At 46.9% G+C, this 24,604-nt stretch overlaps 1 protein-coding gene across 19 annotated transcripts in view; it reads right to left on the bottom strand.

Moving 5' to 3' along the window:
• Positions 1–9,462: 9,462 nt before the first annotated feature.
• The window catches only part of LOC131573783 (RNA binding protein fox-1 homolog 2), a 171,194-nt gene continuing 156,052 nt past the window's right edge, over positions 9,463–24,604 (bottom strand). For 7 of the 19 annotated variants that reach the window (XM_058828028.1, XM_058828026.1, XM_058828030.1 and 4 more), the window contains 4 exons: positions 23,006–23,048; positions 17,927–18,015; positions 16,931–17,003; positions 9,463–15,824 (listed from right to left, as the gene is read on the bottom strand). In XM_058828028.1, coding sequence (XP_058684011.1) covers positions 15,780–15,824; positions 16,931–17,003; positions 17,927–18,015; positions 23,006–23,048 — 250 coding nt within the window. In that variant the 3' untranslated portion in view covers positions 9,463–15,779. Of the gene's footprint in view, positions 15,825–16,930; positions 17,004–17,923; positions 18,016–23,005; positions 23,049–23,257; positions 23,382–24,604 lie in introns of those variants that run through there. The other 12 variants (XM_058828036.1, XM_058828027.1, XM_058828025.1 and 9 more) reach the window with 8 other exon arrangements.

The raw sequence follows: 24,604 nt of genomic DNA on the forward strand, positions 1-24,604 counted from the left end.
GCATCTTGCTCCCTGCCCTCATGCAGGAGCTTAGAGGTAAACTACGGATAGGTAGGAGATCTGCCTTGGGAGTGGAGCTTGAAAATGTTTTCGTCTGAAGGAAAAAACACACCATGTAGACCCCTGATGAAATGAACATGCCAGGGTGTCAGGAGGCTTTTGTCTTGCCAGGAACCTAAATGAAATATTTTTAGCCTGAGTGAGGTTGACATATTTTCTTTTTTCTTCCCTCTGAGTTCACAGGTGAACCAGAAGCCACAGGTTTGGACACCTTGAAAATAAATTTACAACATCAGCAGATGCTTTTCGAGTGTCCCAGTAAAGTAAGAAACTTGCTTCTTCCTTTCTGTCTTCGCCCACGTGTGACTTCATGAGCCCTCTGTCTCTGCGAGAGCACGACTTCTACTGCTCTGGCAGCAGGAAAACGTGAAACCACATTTGCCCCAGTTCTCCATCGTTTTTCATCCCTGCACAGCACACACAGGGTGTGCCTTGGACTGGAGGGCTGTGACAGAGATGCCTCCAGCACTGCCACACCACACCTGCATTGCACCCACACCAGCATCTGGGGCAGGGCACCGATGGCTCCGGGGACGAGAGCCCAGCTAGGGACACCATCAAGGAGCCCTGTCAAGTGGGGACAGCATGGACTGAAGACTTTTCCCTCACCTCCACACACACTGGTGCAATATCCCAAGCATGTCCTGGCACAGAAACCAATAGAGCAGATTTTCACAGTGATGAACCCAGGGGAAGAGACAAACAGAGGGGACATTTTGTGAAATCTAAGCAACCACACCAGAAGTCTTTTGCTTTCCACCTGCTTATTCCCATCAACCTAGGCAACTTAAAACTGACTTTTCATTAATACTTTTTTAAAAAAAGCATTTGAAACAAAACTGCCTAATTACAGAGTAAATATTTAGCTTGAAATGAGCAGACAGATATTCAAAGCCATTTTCTGACATGACAGATGATCTGAAAGGAGCTATGCTGCAGGCATTGAGTGCCGATCAAACCCAATTTAAAAATACAAGGCATAGAAGCAAAAGCAGACATGACCCTAAGCACAAGCATCCCCACACAGGCAAATGTCTCCTGTAAAACGCCACGGGTGATTTCATGGCAGCTGAACCCAGCGGCACTGGAACAGCATCACCCACCTCTGAGGGTGCTGCCATGGTAAACCTTACGTGAACAGCACTGAAGCAACCCACAAACCTTGCCCCAGCGGGGATTGTCCAGCTGCTCCAGTTTTGGGACCCCAGCATGAGCCCATACATTTCCTGAAGACCTAAGGGAAATTCCTCTCCCCTTATGCATGTGAGCTAACTTCCAGCTCTTGCTATGCTGGGTGGAACCTAAATGACTCTTGCTGCCTTTGCCACATCTAAATTATTGTGACATTCAGCTGGCAGGTGGGAGCGAGGTAATGTGGGAAAAATAACCTTTTCACCCTGAAATGCTGAGGAGCTCATATCCAAGAATTCACACACCAGACATGCTGAGAAGCAGAGATGTGCAGGAGGAGCGGCACCTGCTTAGCATCTCCAGCTCCAAGCCCACAGAGCATGCTTGGAGATCAACCTTTTCCCAAAGCTTTGTCTCCACCCTGGTGCTCCTGAAGCAGCCCTGAGCTTGCAGCAGAAGTGGATGGAGACATGAGTCCAACTTTGGTGAGCAGGATTGGGAAACAGGAGCTCTAGAGCTACACACCACTCACACAATGGAAAAATCACCTCTGAATGGCCAGAGCCTGTGCTGGGTCCTTACAGGAGTGAAGGGATATGACCAGAAGTGGGTGTGGCTCCACATGGGAAATGCAGCTACAGGCAGGACCTGGCATCTTGGAATTAAATTTACATCAGCAGATGCTTTTTGAGTGCCCCAGTGAAGTAAGAAACTTCTTGAGTAAACAGCCTAGAGGGGAGAGGTATGAGAGACTTCACATGTGGGAAACCAGCAGGGCATTTCTGGGGTTAGATGCAGAGGTAAGTAGCAGTAGCTCTAGGACAGGAAAAACATAAGTGAGGAAATCACACAGTATCCCTGAATCACTGTGCCCACATCCTGGGGAATGCATTAGCTAAGGAAGGCAGGGTCTCCACCAGGTCATCCTGGTGTCTAATGACCCAGACATTCTTGAAATCAGGAACACAAGCAGCTGCAGCGATGGCAATGGAAACATGGACATCGTGTGGCTCCTGGCAGAATCGTTCTCCAGCACACAGATGCTAATGAGGACGGCTTCAAGCATGAGGTACTGGTCTGGTTCTTCAAACTGAGGGCTGAGCAGAAGGCACCAAGTGGTCTTGTGGGCAGAATGAGGTGATGCCCCTGCCCAGAGGACACAGCCCATCAGCCCTTTCACAGCAGCCTGCAGCCTCTTCCCCTTGGCTGTCACTAAGGCAAACAGCCATCCCTGCCATCCTGTGCCTGAGGTTTGGGATGAAACTTCACAGAACCCCTTCCTCCTGTTCCCTCCAGGAGGCCCCAGTGCCAGGACTACCCCACCACCCTTGCCAGGCTGTGTGGTCCCTTCACCTTTTGTTCAACCGTTTGACCCAGTTTTTAGCATTAGCACCATGCTGACAATCCTTTGGTCCTCCAGACTTCCCACCCAGGGTCTTGGTTTTTTTGCAGGAAGCAGTGGTAAAATCAGACCACCAGCAGGCCAGGTCTGAGACTGGGTTTCCTGCTCTTCACTGGTTTAATTCTACACTTGCAAAGTGTAAGAGAGGCCAGTACTGTCCCTGGTGTGGCCACAGACCCTCAGCACTACAGCACAGCTCTGGCTCTGGAAACAGCCTTCCTGCACATGCAGAGCCAGGGGATGCCACAGACCCAGGCACCTCACTGTGGCTTTGGGAGGTGAGGGCTGGTAACTCCCAAGCTCTGAAGCCTCTCCAAGTTGTTTGTAGAAACACTAGTGAAAGAAAAGAGGTGTTAAAAAATAAATTCTAAGATGAAGTGGAATAAATACTGTCCTGGGTAGAGGAATCTCAGAAATGTCATGGCCTTGACTGTCCCAGTGGTTAAGACAGCTGTGGGTGTTCACAGCCCTGCTGAGTCCTGCAGTAAGTCCTGGCGGTCTGGCTAGACCTGGCTTTATCGGTCCTGCCTGGTTCTCCTTTTCATTTTATCCAGATGACCAGACTACTAAAGTACTGTTCAAAATGTGCCTTTCTGCTTTTTCTGCCTTGCATTATCCTGTGTGCTCAAGCCTTGTTGTTCCTGTGGGCCATTCCTTTGGGCACATTCATGGCTCTTGGTTTCTCTGACTTAGACGATGAGATGGCAGCTTTTAAAAGCATTCGTATTTTCCCCAATGCCTGGAGTGAAACTGAGGCCAGAAAGATTTCTGGCCATGAAACATGCCTCTGAGCATGTTAGGATTTTGTTCCATGTGGACTTCTTGGCTGCCACAGAGCAGAGGCCAAGGATTTGGAAAAAGATTTCTGCTCTGCAGCACTCCCTGAGCAGCCACCTACCACCAGGCCAATCAGTCAGGGCAACAGAGCAGAGCACAAAGCTTGGGACCTGATTGTTTGCAAAGCAGAAAAGACAAGATTCATCCACTGCCTCTTCTCTCCTCCTGGCAACTCACACTGTATTTTGGGCACAGATGCTCAGACTCAGTGCTGGTAACTGTTCTAGAAACATGTGGCCCCAGGAGGCCAACGGAGCTGCAGTGGCAGGGAGGGAATGACGTGGATACACGTGGTGAGCAAAATCTCCAGGGGTCACATCAGAGATGTGCTGTACCCAGACCCAGCTCTTTTTCAGGACACATTTCCTGCACACGCAGGATTGCTGAGGTCTCAGCCTTGGCAGTGCCCATAAGGATGCTTCTGTTCCTCTTGGGCCTCTCAGCTGTGAGGATCCCCTGCAAGGGGACAGGAAGTCATAAAAAGGCACAGGATGATCAATATTTCACATTTTCCCAAAGGAAACCAGAGTTAAAATCCACCATGCATCTGTGCAGCTCCAAGTAGAGCTGGACACTGCTACATCACAGGGACAAAGTGGCTCCTGGCTCTGCACCATGGCCACACAGTACATGTCCCTGGTGCCATCAGTCACCAGCAGGGAGAGGGATGCTCAGCCAAGGTGTTTCTCAAAGGGGCCCTTTGTTTTTGTCAAGATGTTTCATTTCTAGTGGAGGCCTTGGGGAAAGGCAGCTGCCAGGGACTTGCAAGCAGGATGAGGGCATGCCAGAGATAGGCAAGGCTCCAGAATATTTGATTTTCTAAATGCACAGAACTCCTCACTTCCCCCTGCAGTGCCAAGTCACACCTGGCCTGCAAATCACAGCGAGTTTTGTGCAGCTGCTGGGATGTCCCACCTGAGACACCTCCCAAGGGGCTGTCGTGGCTCTAAGCACCCCACACCATTGCTGGGAGCCACTGATGGTCACCGCTCCCACAATCTGAACAGCTCTGGCCAGGCACAAATGTATTCAGCCCCTGGAGGGAAATCTGCCTTCAGTTTCAATTTTTTTGTTTTGAGGACATCATTCTTCAGTGGAATGCAACATACTTGAAAGCTTGGAGGCTCCAGGATCAGCCACAGGAAAATCAGGAGGTCTGGCATCCCATCCTTGGAGTTATTTCTGACCCTCCTTGCTACTAGGGATGCCTTACAGCTGCTGCCTGCATCCTGGTCTTTGCGGGGACAACCAGAGCAAGCCCCCTTAGCTCTGCACATGGGATTTTTTTCCAGTTTTGGTATGAGGACACTGGCTGATGGTGAGGAGGCCTTTCATGGTCTCCCACAGCTCATGGATAATGCTGGGGGGACCAGCCACTTGCCAGCACAGATCCCAGAACTTGTGCTGCTGTTGACAGGTACCAAATCTATAGTGCAAGAGGTATTTGGTGTAACTAATGAGCCTGTGGGAATGGGGTTTTCCCCTCAACCCTGCAGTAATTCCAGGTATTTGCTGTTTTCAAGTCAAAGCCATCTGCAAGCTGAGGGCTGAGGAGATATTTTGCACAGCCGCTCAGTGACCCAAATTGCCGCGCTGGGCTCTGCCTGGCCTCCCCACCACAGCTAATGACCCTCTCAACCACAGCAGCACCTGGATCTCAACCAGGGATGAGAGGGCTTCACCACAGCTGTCATCTCCAGTGCTTCAAGGCTGTCTCACCCGATCTGACCCCATGAAGTGTGTCAGACTCGCCTCTCTGGAAGCACTGCCTCCCAGCTCAGTGCTGGTCACATCACACCGTTAGTGAGGAGCAAGGCAGGTCATTCCTGTTCCTTCACCACAAAGCCCATTGCGGGTCCCCAGAGAAGAAACAAGAGTGTTATCCCTGGGTCACAGCTCTGCAGTCAGCTCAGCCCTCACCCTCGAGGCCACTGTGAAAGTTCAGCACACACCTGTTTTTCCCCAGCTTTAACCTTTTCTCCCCAAACTTTTCGATCAGCCCCCCACAACACAGAATCTTTCCACTACCTGTGCAAAGCTTTGCATGGATGGCACTGAGTCTTCCTTTTCCTTTCTCACCTTCAAGCCCTGCAGCCGAGTGGGAGACCAGCAGAGCAGGCAGCTCACCCCCATTCACACTGGGGTGAGCCAAAATCCCTCCCCAGCCCCTTGTGCTGCGGGCACAGGCATCTGCGGCTGCCCTGCACTGGGGGTGAGTGCGGGGACAGCCGGCGGCATCGCGCCCACGTGAGCCACGCTCGACCAGGAGCAAGGAGCTATTTCTGGAGAGCCGCTTCTCGTGGAGCAGAAGCGGCAGAACTCAGAAGCACTGACCGAAAAAGAAAAACCCTGGTGTTTTCAACGGGAAGCGAGGTTTCCCAGCCTCCCGCCGGGAAGGACGGGCGACATCCTAGCAAAAACAAGAGAAGATTGCAGCGCTCTGTGGCAGCAGGGCTCCAGAGGAGCTCAAAGGCTACTTCAGTAAGACCGTAAACACGCCAGACCTGCTGTTGTTGCAGAGCTCCGTGAAATCGGTGATATCTGAGCGGAGTTCAGCTGGAGAGCGCTGGTGCTATAAAAAACAAAGTGACTTTGGGCTTTGACGCTTCCTCCTGACACACAAAAAGGTGATTTGTGATTCAAAAGACAAGGAATTTATCATCAAAAGGAGCTGGGACAGAGCTCAGTGTTTACACATGGAAGAACAAGACAGGCACCAAGAGCAGATATATTTATACTCATCCATTAATAAAAGAAGCCAAGTCAACCATACCTTTGTGCTAAAGTTAGAGCACAGCACTCTGCATGTCCTTAAAAAGGCAAGAAAGTTTCCACAAACTGGGACAGCTGCTCCCAGTGCCAGCTCTGTGCATCTCCTCCTTGGCACTCCAGCATCGGTGTGCTGCAGCAAGGGGCCAAACGCAGCAAGGCTTCTCCAAGTGGGATGGCTGACTTCTAGAGTCTGGTCATGGGCTGGTGGCCACTGCACCTCAGGAGCCAAATAGTCCCTGCTGAACTGTCAGAGACCTGCAGGAGACGACTGCCTCTTGCCAGAAACTGAAATCCTCATTTCAGTTCCAGTATTCTCATTGCTTATTATGGGGCTCACAGAAGCCAGCAGCTTTCTTCCTCTGCCAGAGGTGACACTGGGGAAATTCTGGGCTTGGCCCACTCGGGCTGGCCCTGTGAGCAAGGACTTGCTTTGTGGGGCTGCCTCCACCAACCAGCAAAGGGAAGAGGAGCAGCAGCCAAGGGTTCCAGGTGCGGGCCGAAGAGTCAGTGCAAGCTCAAGGTGAACAGAGAGTACCCAGGACAGAGCATCTCCTCCTTGTCCATTTCCATTGAGGTCAGCAATAGAACTGGATGGTGCAAGTCACAGCAAGCTCTTGGATTAGTATTTGGCACTTAGAAATGCTTTAGAAATCACTAATTGCAGCAAGTTCCTTAACCTACAGTTAAGGCTGGAGTTGCCTTGGCTTCACCTGCCGTGTGCTGGGGAATGTTACACCAATTGGCAGGAAAGACACAGAGAAGTCAGCTCTCTGTTCCTTGGGAGGTGCTTCTAGAGAGCAATCAATTATCCTTCCTGACAAATAACAGATGAGCTCTCACAGTTGTTTTCCTGTTTCCCTCCTCTTCTCCCACCCAGTTCCAGCCCTTGAACCATGCTGGAAGCAGCTGGAGCCAGCACCGGACATGCTATGCCAGAAATGATCACGTTTCAGGCAAACTGAGAGCAATCACAAAAAACACATCTTGTCTGAATCAAAGTTAAGCACATTGCAGTTTTTCTTCTCCACACCCCAGTGAAACAGCTGCAAGCAACAACCAACTTTGTCTGCACAGGGAAGGAAACAGCTGAGGGCACACGGAGCGGAGTGGGGGTCACCTCTCACCTCCCAGGACATGCTGAAGTTGTTGGCATTGCAGAATGCATTTCCCCTCTGAGCTCACACTGAAGATGTTACAGTTACATGAACTTGACTGACCTTTGAGCAAGACAGCACTAGATGGCCTCCACAGATCTCTTCCAACCCGAATTATTCTTTGCAATTTTCTGCATAAAGACAGAAAGAGGGCATGCAAATAACTCTTCCTCCCACACCAGCTGCTAAGCTAAACTCTCCTATCAAAGGGATACTCAGACTGCCACCTCTGAGCCAGTACAGTCAATAGAAGTCCAGCAAAATCCTGACAAGTCAGCTTTGCTACAGGCACAGGGATCAGGACTTCTTCCTGAGCTTTTGAGTCAAATCTCCTGATGCAGCTTGTCAGTGCCAGTCTAAGATGCAGCCTTAGCAGTCACACTAACCTCACCCTTGAGCTCTTCTGCAAATTCAGTTTGAATTCATAAATCATTTCAATGTGATCCAAATGCTTTCCAGCAAATGTTGCCATTTATTGGGTCCATCCCACCCTGCAGCAGGCAGGCACAGCCATGTGGCACCGAGGTTCTTGCTCGGCAGCCACGCTGGTGGACCCTGGGCTGACACCAAGCCCCGTGGCACAGAGCCCACGCCTGTTATTGCCAAACCCTCTCCCCAGGTCCTTCCTGATGCCAGTGGCACTGTCACTCTCAGGAGATGCTACCTACACTCATAGAAACAAGCACCATGGCTTGTGATCAGCTGTGACTAGTGTGATTTGTCTATTACTTATTACAATTATCTACACCTTATAGAAAGGGGGGGGATGTATTAAATCAGCCGTGTTTGCTTCCTCAGCCAGCTTGCAGTGAAAAGAACCTCTGCTTCCTTTGGTGAGCTCTACTCTGGATAAAGCACATTGAGCAATGCTGAATATTACAACAATTTTACTGACTAATTAGTAAATTCCAGGATCAGCCATTTTACAGCTTTGCCTTGAAATGAGGGTCAGCTGGAATACCTACAGCTCCTTTGCCATGCCTCTGGAGCCTCCCTCTGCAACACCTTTATCCCAGCACGGCAGAGCTTCAAGACCTTTCCCAGTTCCACTGATGCAGAATCCCTTAACTAGCTTTTCTTCAACAATTATTCAGCCCTGATTTCCAAGCATCTAATTTTAGCAGTCACTGTTGAACATCCTCTTGAGTTATTGTTAGAATGAAATGAGGATCATCTGACAGGAACATATCATTGGTAAATACTGGGAAGGAATGCTTAAGGAGCTTGCACACCTTCCTGCATTGTAATCAACAATCCTACTGCCCAGGGAAATACCTTATCCCACCCTTTTTGTTCCTGGTACCTTGCACTTCCAAAAGCAATTAAAACACCAGTCTCAACTGCATTAGACATATTTGACTGTATCATCATTTTGCTCAGTTATTGTTTCAATAATCACTTCCAATTAGTCACAGGGATTTATTATTTGCTATTTTTAGGATCATTTCAGTTTAAAAGGCACCTGATTACACAGATCTATATTTGCATGTCATCTTTCACTGGAGGATTTGTAAGTACTACACAGAATGTGAATGAATTTCTGCTTGTCTGCAGCAATACTCCTTTTACAGGCAGGACAACAGTGATTAAAAGATGTGTCCAAACTCCCAGAGGAAATTTACACTGACACAGGAACCCCGGCTTCCAGTTGTGTGTGTTAACTATTAATCCTGTGCTATCACAGAGGGAGCAAGGTTGGCTACACAGGCGCTAAAGGAGATGCTGATACCGTAATTTGAAATGGTTCTCTCCTTCCACAGACTCAAACACCAACTAGGCTTAAAAAAAAAATAAAAAAAAAGGAAAAGGAAAAAAAAGAGCTTCTTATCAAATACCAAACAATTGGCCCTTTTCTGCCAATAAGCAGCAGTGGGATAGAATGGCAGGTAAAGGCGTGGATTTTCTGAGAGGCTGGTATAGGAACAGATGGGGCTGAGATTTTGCCAGTGTGACTTGCCAAGGCTTCACTTTTTATCACTGTTAAGAAGATCCAATCTCCCAGCTCATACCAGCTTCCCTTCTTTGCATTTTACCTGCCAGGGCGATGCACCAGCGAAATTCTTCCAGATGTGCTGAAAAACAGACAACACAGAGGAGACAGCAGACTGGTGTTTCTCTCTTTTATTTAAAAACAGTGCTTCATTACCATTTGCAAAGGGTTAGGAAGGGTTTCCCCCCTTGCTTAGAGTTTATAAAAGCCAGCAACATGATCAATAATTTATACACATGGATAGTAATACAAAAAAAAGGAATAAAAGCTAAAGATCTAACTACTCCAACCTTCACAATTCCAGCTACTTGATAATAATAGGAATAACCCAATGAATACTGTATGGTCTGAAAGCTACTATACAATATGATACTTAACGAGGGAGGGCGGGAAGTTAAAGGCTGTCACAAAGCCCTGGGATGCAGATACTGCTTCTCCAGAGTCAGCAGGGAAATGGGACCCTGGGCAAGCGGCTCGGGCGTCCTAGGAAATGATCCAGGGGAAGGGAACGTGTCCCACTCGGACACGTCCTGCTCCCCGGCGGTACCTGGCAATGGGAGGTGCTGGGGAGACTGCGAGAAGGAGCAAGTCTGTCGCTGCCATTGGAGGTGCTGCGGCATCTCAGCCTCGCACTGAAAATCTCCAAGTCTCAAAGAGATCGGCCTGTGAGGTCAGTAAAATACTCCACCAGCTCCATATTGATCTACAGCCCTGGTTCTCATTTGCTATCAGCCCCAGGTTTTAGCTCCAGCTATTTACAAGCAGGATTTACCATATTAAAAAAAAAAAAACTAAAAAAAAAAAAAAAAACCAAAAAAAAACCCAAAAACCAAACAAAGCCTAACAAAAACCCCCAAACAAACAAACAAAAAAAAATTAAGGAAAGAAAACAAAACCAAATCGTATCCCCTGGGGTAAAAGAGGATGATTTTGTCACTTGATAATGCAGCCAAACTGAGCTGCCAAAACTACAACACTCGCACACACAAAATACTGTGAACAGAAAAAAAATAGAAAAACATGACCAGAACTGAGACTATTAATGTGGGAGGCCTGATTTCTGTAAGAAATTTACTCCTCAGGGAAGCAACAAGCCCTTCCACCAGCAGAGAACTGGGAATCTGGCAAGAGATTTATTGACCCACTTCAGGACATCAAAAATTTTTAAAAAGAAGAAACATTCCTAAGATTAATGGGCATTTTGCTGACTCTGACTGCCAGCCAAATGAGTATCTTGGTGGACGGCTTTATATACCAGCAATCTCCTGGTGAAATCAGGCAAGGTTTTTGGCTGATGCGTTCCTGCTCTACCACGAGTCGAGAGGCAGCACGGGAAGCCAGTCTCCTGCACAAGCCTGGGCCAGCTGCAGCCCACGGCCCCAGGAGGACAATCATGGGCAGCACTGGCAGCCCCAGCAAGAAGCTGTCTTCCAGGGTCAGCAGTGGCAACAGAGACGGGACTTGGCCATCCCAAGTCCCGTTTAGACTGCCATTGCTGCAGGCAATGCAGAGGGACAGGGGCTCTCCTGACAAGTCCTGGCTGGAGCAAAGCATACCAGGCAGAAACCCCACAGCCTGCTTGCAAAGGGCCCCATTTCACGCTCTGGCTATCAGACTCCTGCTTGCCTTGTTGACTGGAGTTTTCATTGTAGAAGAGAAGTTTACTGGGGTTGGAGTGTGGAGAGGGCAATCAGTAAGGTGGGGATGGAGGGAATGGGCTTTTCAGACATTAACATCACCAAAAATAGTGTTTTATGCAACAAAGAATCAAGTCTCACTGGTGTATACTACAAAATGTTTGACATTATCCAAGAGCATGTCAAAAATAAAAACACAAAGAAGTTTACATTGGATGTTCATCTTGTTCACTAGGTTGGTTCCCCCCCCTCCTATTTTAAAACAGTGCAAACAGGTAAAACACTTTAAAAATCACCCCTCTACACCAAGGACAGCATTCCCCCACCCTGCCAGGCTGGAGGGTCACAGGCAGCCGGCCCTCTGCCAGGCTGCCTGTGTGCTTTCCCTTTGGAGCTAGACTGAGCAAAAGCATTCCCCAGAGCTGTCTTTTGGGTTTCCCTTTATTAAATTCCTAAGTGCTCCCCAAACCTGTTTTCCACTTGCCTCCATCTTCGTGGCTAGGATGGGAAGATACAGATAGGGATGGGCTGGGGAAAAACCATGGGTAGAACTGGGAGGCTCTGCTTTGTATTCCCCACTGATGGAGCTCTGGTGCTGGAATTGAAAGCCCAGCAGCCAGTGTCTCTTTTCAGGCAGGGAAATGGCTTCATTAACCGTTCCACAACCAGCACTCGAGCTAGCTACTCAGAAAACCCTCCTCAGCTCTTGCTGTACACTTCACATCCATGGATCTCAAAACAGGTAAGAACAGGGGATAAACTTCAACTTCACTTTAGGGACGGGGAAGCGAAGTCTAAAGTAGCAACACGACTGCCCCACAGGGACCCTTGAGAGGTCACTGGCAGAGCCCTGTCCAAAACACAGGTCTTAGACTCCAGAGCCAGTGCTCCTTGCTGGGCAAGTCTGCTCCCTCTCAGGCACTGGAACAGCCAAGCCACAGCTATCTTTAAACATGGCTTTGTCTATCCGAATTCATGACACAGGATCCACCTCACTGCTTAACCCAGGAGAAGCTGTCTATATTAGGCTCATACCGAGCTCCCATTGCCTCCAGGTCCTGTCATAGCTTTTCTTGGAAAAGCTAACCCACCTACAACAGTGCAGCCTCCCACACGTGGGGACCAGGACAAGTTTGCTAACTTGCTGGGCATCAATATAACTTATTCCCAGTAGAGAATATGCTATACCAGTAGAAGTTACATTATACCAGCGCAACTGTAACTGCAAGGAAATACAGACCAGCATGTTAAATAAACCAACTCTTCAAACCAAAATTTCATCATCATGTGCTGGCTGAACCTATTGCAAGACAGTACAAACAGCTACACTTAAAGATACATTTTTTTTCTCTGCATCAAAAGGAGTCCCAGATGCCACCAGACTAGATGGTGACAAACAGCAAGCTATTTGCCAGGCTGCCTGTGCGGTTTCCCTCAGAAAGCCAAATCCTGCTTTGCAAGGGACCTGTGACTGCAGACCCATCACACGGACAAGCACTAGCTGCCATCATTCTAATAAGCCAGGGCCCAGTTCAATTTATTAAACGTAATTAATTTTGCATAGGGAGATATAGGCTTTGTCCTCACTTCTTCAGAGGATGGATATAGCCACACCTTGGCTACTCTGAAAGCTTCTTTATTCAGCTCAATAACAGATCAGAGTGAAACTGGAGCTCCCTGTTTGCCAACAGGGAAGAAAGGCTGAAGAGCTCTCCTGTCACAGCACAACACTCACTCAGGAAACCTTGCCATGCAAGTTTTTGGGAGGTCTGGTGCTTTGGACACCTGGAACCAGTGAGCTACCTCTGGCCACCAGCCATGCAAGTGTCCTGGTGTCCCCTCTGCAGCTCAGTGCTGAGAGCAGGAAGCCAGGCTATCAGCAAGCTCCCTCAGGGGATCTTGCAGCATTAACTATGGAGCCACAGAGACACTGGCTGCTTAATGCACCAGAAGAGCCTGGCAGGGAGGGACTAGAGCAGGTCAGGCTCGGATACAGGAGGAATCAGGCTTGAATGGTCTTAGAACAGGTATTACTCGGAGATCGGGGGACCACAGCCCCCCAAAGGTTGGGTGCTTCTGCACTAAACCCCTCACATTCCTAATATACTTGGGCGGGCTGAAGCTGCCATGCATAGACTCTGCCAGGCGGCAGAAATGGGGCTACCTCCCTACTCCCAGAGAGGCCACGTGGCAGGGGGGGATTGCAGGTGGCACTGCCAGGGCAGGGGAGGGCACTCAGGAAGGAAAAACCCGGCTTTTGGGGAGCCGCAGTCAGAACCAGCTGAACTGAATGTGGGAGAGGGGCAGTGGGGGAGCAGCTGCCCCAGCAGGGCTCTGCAGATGCTCCTGGGCTCACAGCCTGAGGAACTGCCTGCGGGAATGGAAGGGATGGCCTCGCTCAGGCCCTCCATCCACAGCGGGGAGAACATGCTGCATCCCAGCTCTGCAAGTCCCCTGGCTGCTCTGCAGTGGAAATAACTCCACTTGAATATGACTATCGCTACCACAAGTCCTCCCTCTTTTACCCCAACTCAGGCAGTAAAAACCCCCAAACATCCCGAGTCTCCCTCATTTCCTAGATTTTGTGAAAGCCCCAACGCCCTGTTCTCCCCCCTCCTTATCTTCAAGCTAAAATATTTATATACAAACAACAAAAAAATTGTCATAACAGCAACAAACCAAACTTTGGCTTGGAAAAAAAAAAAGTAAAAAAACAACAATAAAACCAGAAAAAACAAACAAACAAAAAAAAAAGGTGCCCAACAGGCTGGCAGTTTGGTGTCCCCTTTATCGAGCTATTCCTCCAGAAAATCAATAGCTTCAGGGTCTCTAGCTTAACTAATGGTGTCCCCATTCTTCCCATTTGACGTACCTCCACTCTGCTGTGCACAGAGAGGCTCCATGTATCACTGGGGAAGAGCAAAAAGTGTGTGGCTGTGTGTGGTTGGACCAGGACACCTCCCCAGGAGCAGGACCTCTGCTTGCTGACATTGCTTAGTGTTAAATGTAGGAATTTTCCTATTCTGTATCAGTGGTGGATGGAAAAGCAGGTGTTCAACAGGAGCTGGAGAGGCTCCCCCAACAAATCCATACTCTAAGCTGCCCTTCTGAAGGCAGTGGCTCACCCCAGCACCAATCCACGGAGTCGAGGCAGCCTGGTACAATTACACTTCTTGCATCTCTCCAGCATGCGGTTAGAGCCTGCCTCTGACCCCTGGGATTACTGGGAGCACTCTGGGAGCCAGCAGCTGAACAGGGAGGTCTGGAGAGCAGCAACTCCACATCAGGATACAGCTCACAGTCATCTAAGTGTCCTTTCTTTGAAACACAGCAAATTCTTTGTCTGTGAGAGCAGAAGGGAGACGGTCTTGGGAGTCGTGGAGCCCTCAGCTAAGTAGTTTCTATCCTTCCAAGTCTTCTAATATGTAGTGTCTATATGGACTCAGCAGACCAGGTGCACAACTTTCTGTGAGAAGCTGGGAAAAACAAACCCAGGGGCTCCAATGCAGCTATGGAAGGGCCTGAAATAGCTTGTGATAGGAAGTTCCTATGAATTCATTGCTTGCAAAAACTGCTTCTGCCAGATACAAAACTACTTCAGGATCACATTTAGATATAAAAGATCTTCTTCCCCCACACAAACCCACATGCTTGTCCCTCAACTCGAGCAGCTTGTGTGTGATTGGCTTTTCCTCACTCATATTATTTGAAACAGATTACTTGCAGAAGCACCTAAGCAGCCCAGGATGAACAGGAGCAGAGCCCTTGCCCACTGGGCCTCGGAGCGTGCGCCATGCTCGACTCTTCTGCTCGCTTTCTTCCTCTGCAAGGCTGCAGGTGCTTCACCTCCCCAAGTTTAGTCACTTGCTGTCCACAACAGAGGTACTCTCTGCATGATCCTGCACTGCATCTGCCACTCCTCGAGGAACGAAGGGGAGGAAAGGGACAGCAAGAAAGATCTTCAAAAGGAGAAATGAAAACTATGACAGTTACAGCCACCTGCAGCGGACAAAAATCAGCGAGTAAAAGTTCTGTGTGTGGGGAAAAGATCATCCTCGTCAAAAACTCCTTTCCAAGTCTTGTCCCCTATAGAGCAGGTAACAGCTGAAGTCTTTGGGCAGGTTGAGGGACTCTCCTCTTGTGAAGTCTAAAGTTCTGACACTGCTGAAACTGTCCCAAACCTGTGCACGTCAGATGGTGATAGAAACAAGGAAAGTCTCTGCATTTCCCCCATTTCCAAATGTAAATGACTATTTCCCACCAGCATTCAGGTCCCAGCCACAGCCAGAGTGCTTCCTTCTGCAGACCAGAAACACAGCAGGTGGAGACTTCTCCCTCATGTCCTCCTGTCTCACAGGCACCAAGCACCAGACCCAGGGAAGTAACTCTGTCTGCGTGTTCCTGATTAATTGCATGATATCAGTTTCTAACAGCTTTCCTTATCGCTAATCGCCTTTTCCGTGATTGGTAGGATAAGCTATGCACCAACATACAGACACGGAAATGCATTATTTTTACCACAGTTAAAAAAAACCCAAAAAAGAAAACAAAAACCAAACAAACAAAAAAAAGAAAAAAGCACAATCTTTGGAACAAAAGAATTAAAGGCAGAAATTTAAAGGAAAAAAAAATACATATTCAAAGAACATAGTGAGGTATAAAAAAGTATTTTCTCTTTTGTTTTTTTTTTTTTTTCCTCCTCGACTTGCTATAGAGTTCCTCTACTAGTAAATATTGCAATAGCCAGGCCTCATGAACTGGGGGGGCTCTCCCACTTGCAGGGGGCTCACGTCACTTCAGTAGGGGGCAAATCGGCTGTAGCCACCTCGGTATAAACTCGCCTGTGGAAATGAAATGGTAGAAGAAAAGGTTGTTAGGAGGAGAACTGTGAATAGATACCCAGGACAGTACCCAAACACTTCTCGAAGGACCTGTCCTGGCACTGACCCACCACCATCAGCACCTCTAAGAAGCAAGAGAGAACTCTGCCTGCAAAACCAAAGATGTGGCTCAGGAGGGCATGCTCATGGCCAGCCAGCTGGAGGTGAAGTTTGGCAAGTCTTGGTGGAAGGGAATTCAGTACCAGAGAGGGGACTCACCAGTCCTAATCTCAAGCCAGTTGTCCAGGCTGCCTTTATAGACTGCGGAGACCAGGACTTCTAGGATGCTCTTCACCTCACCTCAAGGTAAAGGTCTAAAATAGATATGATGACTGGGTATCCTAGAATTACCTGTTTTTCCCTCATTGACCCTAAAGAGAATCCACATGATGAGCTGAGGCTGAAATGGAGGTGCTACACTGCAGATATCTATTTTTAGGTGTCTTTTTCTCTGAGCACATTTGTATTCCAGCCTTTGCAACAACACAGATACTGCGGTGGCTAGCAGATGGGCAAGCATGTGTTTTCAGCAAGCTGCTCCACTCCCCTCCGATGCCAGCATACCTCATCCTGCCCTTGCGTAACTACTGCTGGCAGGCAGGACACCGCATCCTTCCACTAGTGCAAGAGGGAACTGAGTGAAGCAGCTTTGATGCAAGATGTCACAAGAACAACTTATTCCCTTGCTTCCTAGAACTGAAAATGGCAAGAAAGGGTATCCTGAATCTCTAACTATTGCTGGTTTTTGCTCTATGTATCACCTCGATACAGTTCTACTGATTTGCCAACTGTGTTCTGGCTCCTGGCAGCTCTGTTTGCTTTTCATTTTCATTTTTCATTGTACTACATGATGTGCAAGACCAAGTAATAACTGGTCTCCTATAGCCTGGTTCCTTTCTTAGTGCACACACAGATATGAATGGGGAACAACTGGGAACCCAGCACTGCTGCTAAGGACCTCCTCCCTCAACAAAAGTTTTTCTGGGTGAGGTTTCATTGCACGATACCCAGTGGCTGTTCCCCATGCTGGAAATCAGAAACAGCACAAGAAAGAAAATCCCACTTACCACAGCGCCAACTCCGTAGCTAGCGGCAGGGGCAAGGGCATGGTAAGGATCTGCTGTGTACACCCTGCCATAACTGAAGAGAGGGAGAAAAGATATAAGAAGAAAAAAAAAAGTCACTTGGGAGGGGCAGAGTAATAGCTGCCTGACCACAGGTAATGGAAGCAGCAGCATGCCCTTGCACACGCATGTATGCATCCATGCACACGCAGGCACGCAGGCAGCTCCTCTGCAGAGAGATCCTATGGGCATGCTGCCATGCATTGTATGAGATGGGCTGGAGAACGGCCTGCCAGGAGGAATGTGGCACAGGCCATGAGCCTGACCCGCAAGAAAGAGGTCAGCACCTTTGAAATGTCAGCTAGAGCATCCCTTATCTTTGGGTAACTGTGCGATGCAATGAGGGAGGAGAGTGACTGCTGGCACTGGTGCTACTGGCACAATAACAGCTGCTACATGGAAAGCAGTGAGGGATTCTCCACTATGAGAGGAGTATAAACTTTAATGTGCTAGGATTTAAACATGGCCTCACTGCACAGGCAATGAAAAATCTTAAGGCAAGCACTCTGATGAAGACATTCCTTTGTATCTATTCAGAGCTGCATGTTAAAACATCCTAGAGCACTGCATGAGCTGAGTCGTTTTTACTTTATGATGGGGAGAGAAACGCACCCAGTGATTAAGTAACCTGCCCAAAGCCAGATCTCTGACTCTGAGGCTGCAACCACACTGCCTGCTTTGTGCAGAGAAGAATCACAAGGATAGGGAAGAGGCCAGGATTTGTGCCAGCTCACATACACTGAGGGCAATACTGTCCAGGAGCAGAGACAAACCGTGCATTCAAGTCTTCCGTGTTGGGTGGTGCATGCATGTGCGCGCATGCGAGTGCAGGTAAGACAAAGAAACGGGGGAAAGAAGCAGAAGTTCTGTGATGGATCAATGCTCCTTGAATCCCTGAGCACAGCAATTAGCCCCCATGGATACTTCTCCCTTACATACCCATCGCTGTAAGCTGCTGCAGCGGCTGCAGCGGCTGTGGCTGCTGTTGCAGTAGCAGGCTGTGCATATCTGTAGGCTGCGTATCCACCCTGCAGGAGAGAAGAGAACTGACTTTACAGATACCTGTCCACCCGTGCAGAGCATAAAAAAAAACTAAAAAAAAAGAGTCACACACATCACAAGGAGAGGAAGTGTTTCAAACTGCATCAGCTCCCATGTCATGTCTCTTGCAAGCATCACCCATTAACTCATGTATATTCCTTTTCTCAGAGGGACCAGGGAGGCCCTTCTATTATCCTCTTTAGCAAAGGGAATGCACTAAAGGAAGTCTGAGCATTGTTACAATCCTACAGAAAATGCAATTTGGCGTGGAGGAAATGGAAAGACCCAGAATATTGCATGCAAGGTAATTTTTACAGCTCCTTCCTCTTAAAGGAGGGGAAATCAGAGGTGGACACTTTCTGTGAAGTATATTAAATAGAGAGATTCCTACTTTTTCTTTTTGTTTTTCTTACCCTCTCTTTTCTACAGCCAGGAAAACCCAAAGGGCTAGAATTTAATTGGGTCCACGTGTGCAGAAGTATCAATAGCCAGAGAAGGTGAAAAGCAATCAGGAAAAGATGGTCAGAGAAGACAGTCCCTGGTGGATTAAGGGCTGTCAACAAGCAAACCAATATTGAGGCCAACCAGACTGTTCTCCCCTCCCTCTTCATATAAGAAGGAAACAGGTCAAGGGAAATTATGCCAGAACAGTCTGTTCTGCTGCTGTATTTCTGCCCATGCTACACACCTGTAGCAAAGGTGATCAGAGGTAGTTACTAAAAATGTACTTAACAGCTGTGTTGTCAAAATGTGAATTCTGACTCAGAGAAGACCTGTGAATCTCCTCTTGGAACTACTACAAGGAGTTATTGGGACAGAGCAAGGCCTGAAGTACTGGATGACCAAGGCCAGCCACCTTTCAGATGAGGGATAAAAGTGACACAGCAGGCAGCAAAGGGGGCTCTGAAGCCCTGGTTAGATTTTTATTGTATTTCTGAACACTTTTTTTTTTTAACTTGGGGGTGAAGGCTTGGTAAATGAACCATGGTTCTGACTTTCTAGAAACACAATGAGCCATAAAAAGACATCGGAAAATTCCAGATTGTTTCTGGTTGTTTTTTCTTTTCTTTCCTTTTTTCTTCCAACTGACATTTTAGGGACTGAAGGACTGGAAGGCAGAGTTATATGCTCTTCACCTCCAAAATCAGCTCAACATACCTCTAACTACTTCTTCCCTATGTATCTTTTACATACATGTAACTAAGAGTACAAGATCAGCTCCACTACAGAACTGTGTCTTTGCTAAATAGTGCTCAATCTGGACCTGGGTAGCTTTTAAATTAGAAATAATGATTTTAAATTAATATTGGCTTCTTTTGTACGGCTGCATTAGCCCTGAAGGCTAACGTGCTATCCAAAACATGTTTGCAGACCCTTTTCTACTCCAGAGAAAAGGGATTTGCAGCCTCTTCAATCTTCTACTTAACAGGAGAAAAAGCAACACAGATCTCCACCTGTGAAACATCACTGCGTGGCCTGGAAAAATGTCATGTTACAGTTTAGGTCTTTTAATCTCACCTAGGTGTTTCAAATCCTGCATTTTGGATTGATGCTTTGGGGATGTTAGCTTGGTTTTGCCATGCTATCATTGCACCACCATTTAAAACATGACAGAGGCAAGAGGAATGAGGTGCAGCCTTAATCCAAATCCAACCTTCATTAACCTCACCAAATTAAGACAAAACTTTGTATGAATGCCACTGTAGTATTCCCCTCAGGCTATGAGCTTCCTGACCCCTTGGTCTGTCACTTGGGCACAGTGTAGGAGGCATTTTCTCCAGGCACTACCCTCTGCAGGGGCAGCTGGCCTCAGCATGCACCCTTGATGCCCACTCTGCCCCACACTTCCACACTTGCCAGTCACATTTCAGACCAGAAGCTGCTTCAAACGTGCCTGGCACATACTCTGAACATGACAGCAAGATGCAGTTTGAAACCAAAAAGGCTTATCATAGAATTATCTTTTAACTCATGTCTCTCATAAAGGAAAATGAAACAGAACCGAACCAAACCAAACCAAAAAAACAAAAATAAAGAAGAAGAAAAGAAGGGTTGGAATCAGGTGTGGGAGGGGGAATGGAGTAACATTTATTAATTAAAATTAAAAACTAAGCATGCTGACATCTGGAGCTAGAACAACCAGCAAAGTCACCACGTTCAGACTCATATTGGCTAGTTCTATCCATCCCAGCATTCTCTTGGGACAGCAGTTCGCCCTAGGCTCTACCACAAGCTCAGTGAAGTACACAGCCTCAAGTACTAGAGCGTGCAGCCACAACAACCTGCTATTACGGAAACAGTCAGTCACCACTGGAGTTAACATTCCAACCTTAACGACTCCCGCAGCACCCCGCCCTCGCCCCCCAGAATGGCTCCCACCCTAGCCCTGTCCCACACCACAATGTTAATAATTATAACAAGCAATAACCCATCTGTTATATCAGAGAAGGGAACAGAGACTCCACTGAGAGATTTAGAGCGGGATGTTAACATTTCTTCAGTCAACTGCACAACAAACAAAACAAAAAAAAAAAAAAAACAAAACAAAAAAGAAAAGAAAACAAAACAAAAAAAACAGGAGAAATAATTCATTGGAGAAATGAAGTTAAGAAATAGCTGACGTGTATTGCTTTTTAACCATGCACTGATGCAAAATTGAAGCTACTGGTATTTTAAAAAGGAAAAAAAAAAATAAATCTCAGGATAGAGGTACACACGTACAGGCAGAGCTGCTCATTTCAAAGCAATCTGCAAAGTCTACTTATGTGTACTTCAAATAAAACCAAAAATGGGGATCATAATGGCCATGGTGCATTCTTGTCATAGGAGCAATGAGTGTGGACAGCTGGGAGATTTCTGAGACGGGGATGTATTTAGCATGATTGGCAGGTCCAAACACACCAAAATAGGGTGAAGCAAAGAGGAAGAACTGTTGCAACTACACTTTGTTTTCTCATAAATCCTTTCATCAAGCTCTGGGACAATACAGAGCAGACACTGTACAGGTTGCCTTACCCAGCTGATGTTCCTGTTCTCCATAACCCAGGATCAACTTATATAATTCAATAAATGCATCTAAAGCCTGTTCAGCTTGTCCAATGCACCAGATATTTTCTCCTGCTCTTCCTGTTTACATAAAACTTGTAACTGATATGCAGAGCTCATCTGCAAGCTCAGCTGCAGGATCCTACGACCCTTAGTGATTTCTGGTGCCACCCACTTCAGGTACTCCAGTAAATATAAATTATAACAGCATAGAGCATCTGCAACCACAGCAACAAAGACGAAAAAATGTGTTTCCAAATGAAAGAGATAATTATAAAAAAAAGAAAAAAGAAAAAAGAAAAAAGAAAAAAAAAAGAAAAAAAAAAAAAAAAAGAAAAACAGCCCTTGCCAGCTTCAACACATTCCTTCAGTGCCACAGCCAAACTGCAACAGAAAAAAACACTGAGTGGCATAGTGCCTGAAACTCAGGACAGCCATGCAAACTCCCACTCCATCTATTTGATTCCACAGGGACAGGTTACCCATACAGGTTCAGTTTTTTAAAATCTCTAGTCTCATCTCAAAAGTAGTAAGTGTGGCTGAGCTTCTTGCGAAGATGTTATGTCAGAGACGTTTCTATCAATTGGACAGTTTAATTACTGCCTCCATAAGGAAATGGGAACTAGTGAGAATGCTTATGCATTTTTAATGGGCAATAAAAACAACCAAAAGGACTGTGTAAATCAAGATTAGCCCTTTTTGGTACAGGCTTTTGGATTGTCTTGGGAGCATGTGAGAGAAATGAACACCAGGCTAAATGCTGCTTATCTTGATTCACGTTCTTTTTCTCTATCTGGCCTTCCAGTCTTGCTGGGGCTATGCTGGATCCCTTCCTCCATGCAGTGCTTGAGCCTACAGACCTGAGCTGTCAAATAGCTGTATTGCTTGGGTATGAACAAATGCCCAAATTTAAAATGACTCTTCTGTGATGTTATTGTCCTTGGCTCATCAACAAAGCAATATTTTCTTTCAAATTCCTTCTTTAACATTAGATGGCAGCTTTTTCAGTATTATGTTTTCTCAAATAAGACAAACATGGAAAAACAACATATATACAGGAAGCTGCAATCCCAACTAAAGCAGCATTCCAATTACTGAGTGTGTTGATGAAAATAAATTAACATTTTATGCAGTTCAGCTCAAGTACATCTTCTCCTCCACTCTTCAAGTCCGTATCAGGTGATCAATCCAACGAGAGCAAGAGGAAATCCAAAACTACAGCTTACTATGCCAGTGTGGTATAAACCTCCCTTTTCTTTTTCCCTTCCTGCCTTAGAAGGGCACACAAAGTACGTCACTGCCCTCTTTACTCCAAAGAGCCTTTCTGCCCCTAGGACACAAGTGCGTCCATAACCATGGAGAAATGTGTAACTCATGATACCAGTTAGGTACATTTTAGTGCTTGCCAGGTTTAGGCAGTGAGGCCAATTCTAGGATCTTTTATTTTTTATCTCTCAGATGTATCTTCTCCACCCCCATACTTCCATATAACAGAAGCTAAGAAGCAGAAAGGGCTAGAAATGCTTCTGGGTATTTCTGTATTAGAAGGGTGGCATACGTGCACCAGGAATGAGCATGAATGAATTAGAAGAGGTGACAGGACAACGGTGTCCATTGCAGCAGGTGCTTCTACATGGTAATGGGACAAGCATGACCTTGTTAACCCTTCCACTGAATTAAAGTTTTGTTGGTTTTCATTTTTTGGTTGGTTTTTGTTTGTTTTTTTTATTTTGAGTGAAATGCCACTTGGTATGAAATCTGGACACACGCCACCCTGCTACAGCGGGGGCTTGGCTCACACGTGAGTCTGCGCTGCTCTAAAAAAGCCTCTGTTCCCATCTCTAATGTGGTGCTGGAATGGTTAGTATAATTCAGTTTTTTCCACTGCAATCCACAATCTGATTGGTTGGCAGGTCACACTGGCACTCCTACCTGAGGTATTTTAGCGCTAATGATTGGTTCCTGTAAGACTATTCTATAACAGAACACAGGAAGAGCAGTTCAAAAAAACACAGCTGTGGAAAGAAACAATCATACAAACAGCCCACAGCGGGGCTCACCAGCCTTTTCTTTCCAGTGGATGCAAGCACGCTTTTCACAGGCAGGAGCAGTCTTCGCACCGGTGGGTTTGTTTGGGTTTCCCCCCCACCACCCAGATTGACCCCATTGTAGAAGAAAGATAACCTTTCTTATGATCCGAAATGAAGCCCTCTGCATCCTGGGGCAGGTTGTTTTATCAATTCAGGTGTCTTGCCAGAGTGGGACGCATCCAACAACAGATGGAATGCCTTCTTCACAGAAGAAATGGCTAGCAGGATGGTTGCCCCAGGAAAGAAAAAAGGAGTGAGGAAAAGGAGGAGGAGGAAAATGAGAAATCGGTGCATAGCATATATGCAGAAAAAGCAGCCCAAACTTGGGACACTTCCCTTTCATCTTGCCTATCATTAACCATGCCCTGCCAGCTCAGCTTCTTTCTACAATCCTATGGACTCAGAAATCTTAAGAGAACCTCAGTTTAACTTCCCCCCAGTCCTAACTGAAGTATCCTCTGCCATACCTTCCAGAATCTGGATAAACCTATCACAGCAACCAGAGGGATGGAAGCACTGCAGTGAAAAGCACAACAAATCAGCGAGACACAGGGACACTGAAGTCACTCCACCTGTGCCAAGCAAATTGTTTGGAAGGGCAATTTCAAGTTTGGATAAGAACTTTTTCCTGAGCTCCATTGGAGGGCTCTGGCCAGCAATAACATAGGAAAAAGCACCACTATCTACTTAGATGCAGTCCTCTCTTCTATCATCCTGCTTTCTGACAGTGACACCACTGCAACCAACAGCAAAGTCATCAGAAATCCACCTAATGGTTCTATAACCTGACCTGGGAGCTTGGCTTTGTGTTACATGGTGGTACTGCTCTGCAGCACCAAGTGGTTACAGGCGTTCATCACTGCTAAAGTTTCTGTCCTTACATGTTAAATAAGCCTCTCCTCTCCAACAAAAGCTCTGAAGGAGCTTTCTCAAAAGAAATAAGGAGTAACCCTGGTCTTCCCTTTCAACATGGCAGCCTTTTATATGCCACACTGTGGGAAGAGATACGAAGCACCACTCATTTTCTTGGTTACTTGCCATTACCAAAGTCAGTGTATGTAAAGGCAGTGTTTTAGGAGTGAGGCAGGAAAATGCAGAATCTTCTGTAGTCCTTGACACAGCTTTATAAAGAAACACTTGACTAGGCAGATCAATCTTTAAAGGACTGCACACACGATAGTATATGGAAGAGTGAAGAAATGCACGCAGTTCTCTCTATCTCAGACAGCACATCTTCCAACTGCTGAACCTAGGCTGGAAAAAGCACCTGTCCAGAACTTGATCCTCCATATAAGCCAACACAATCCAAAAGCTAGTTCCATCCATTATCCTGAGTCTAAGCCCAGGGTCCTCTTTATAAATGCCAGGAATAGCACCTTCAAAGGAACGGGAATGTGAAATTCGTGCTGACAACTGTGCCACTACCCAAACTATACAAAAC

Source organism: Poecile atricapillus, chromosome Z (assembly GCF_030490865.1).
Source record: "Poecile atricapillus isolate bPoeAtr1 chromosome Z, bPoeAtr1.hap1, whole genome shotgun sequence".
In the NCBI taxonomy this organism is placed as follows: domain Eukaryota; kingdom Metazoa; phylum Chordata; class Aves; order Passeriformes; family Paridae; genus Poecile; species Poecile atricapillus.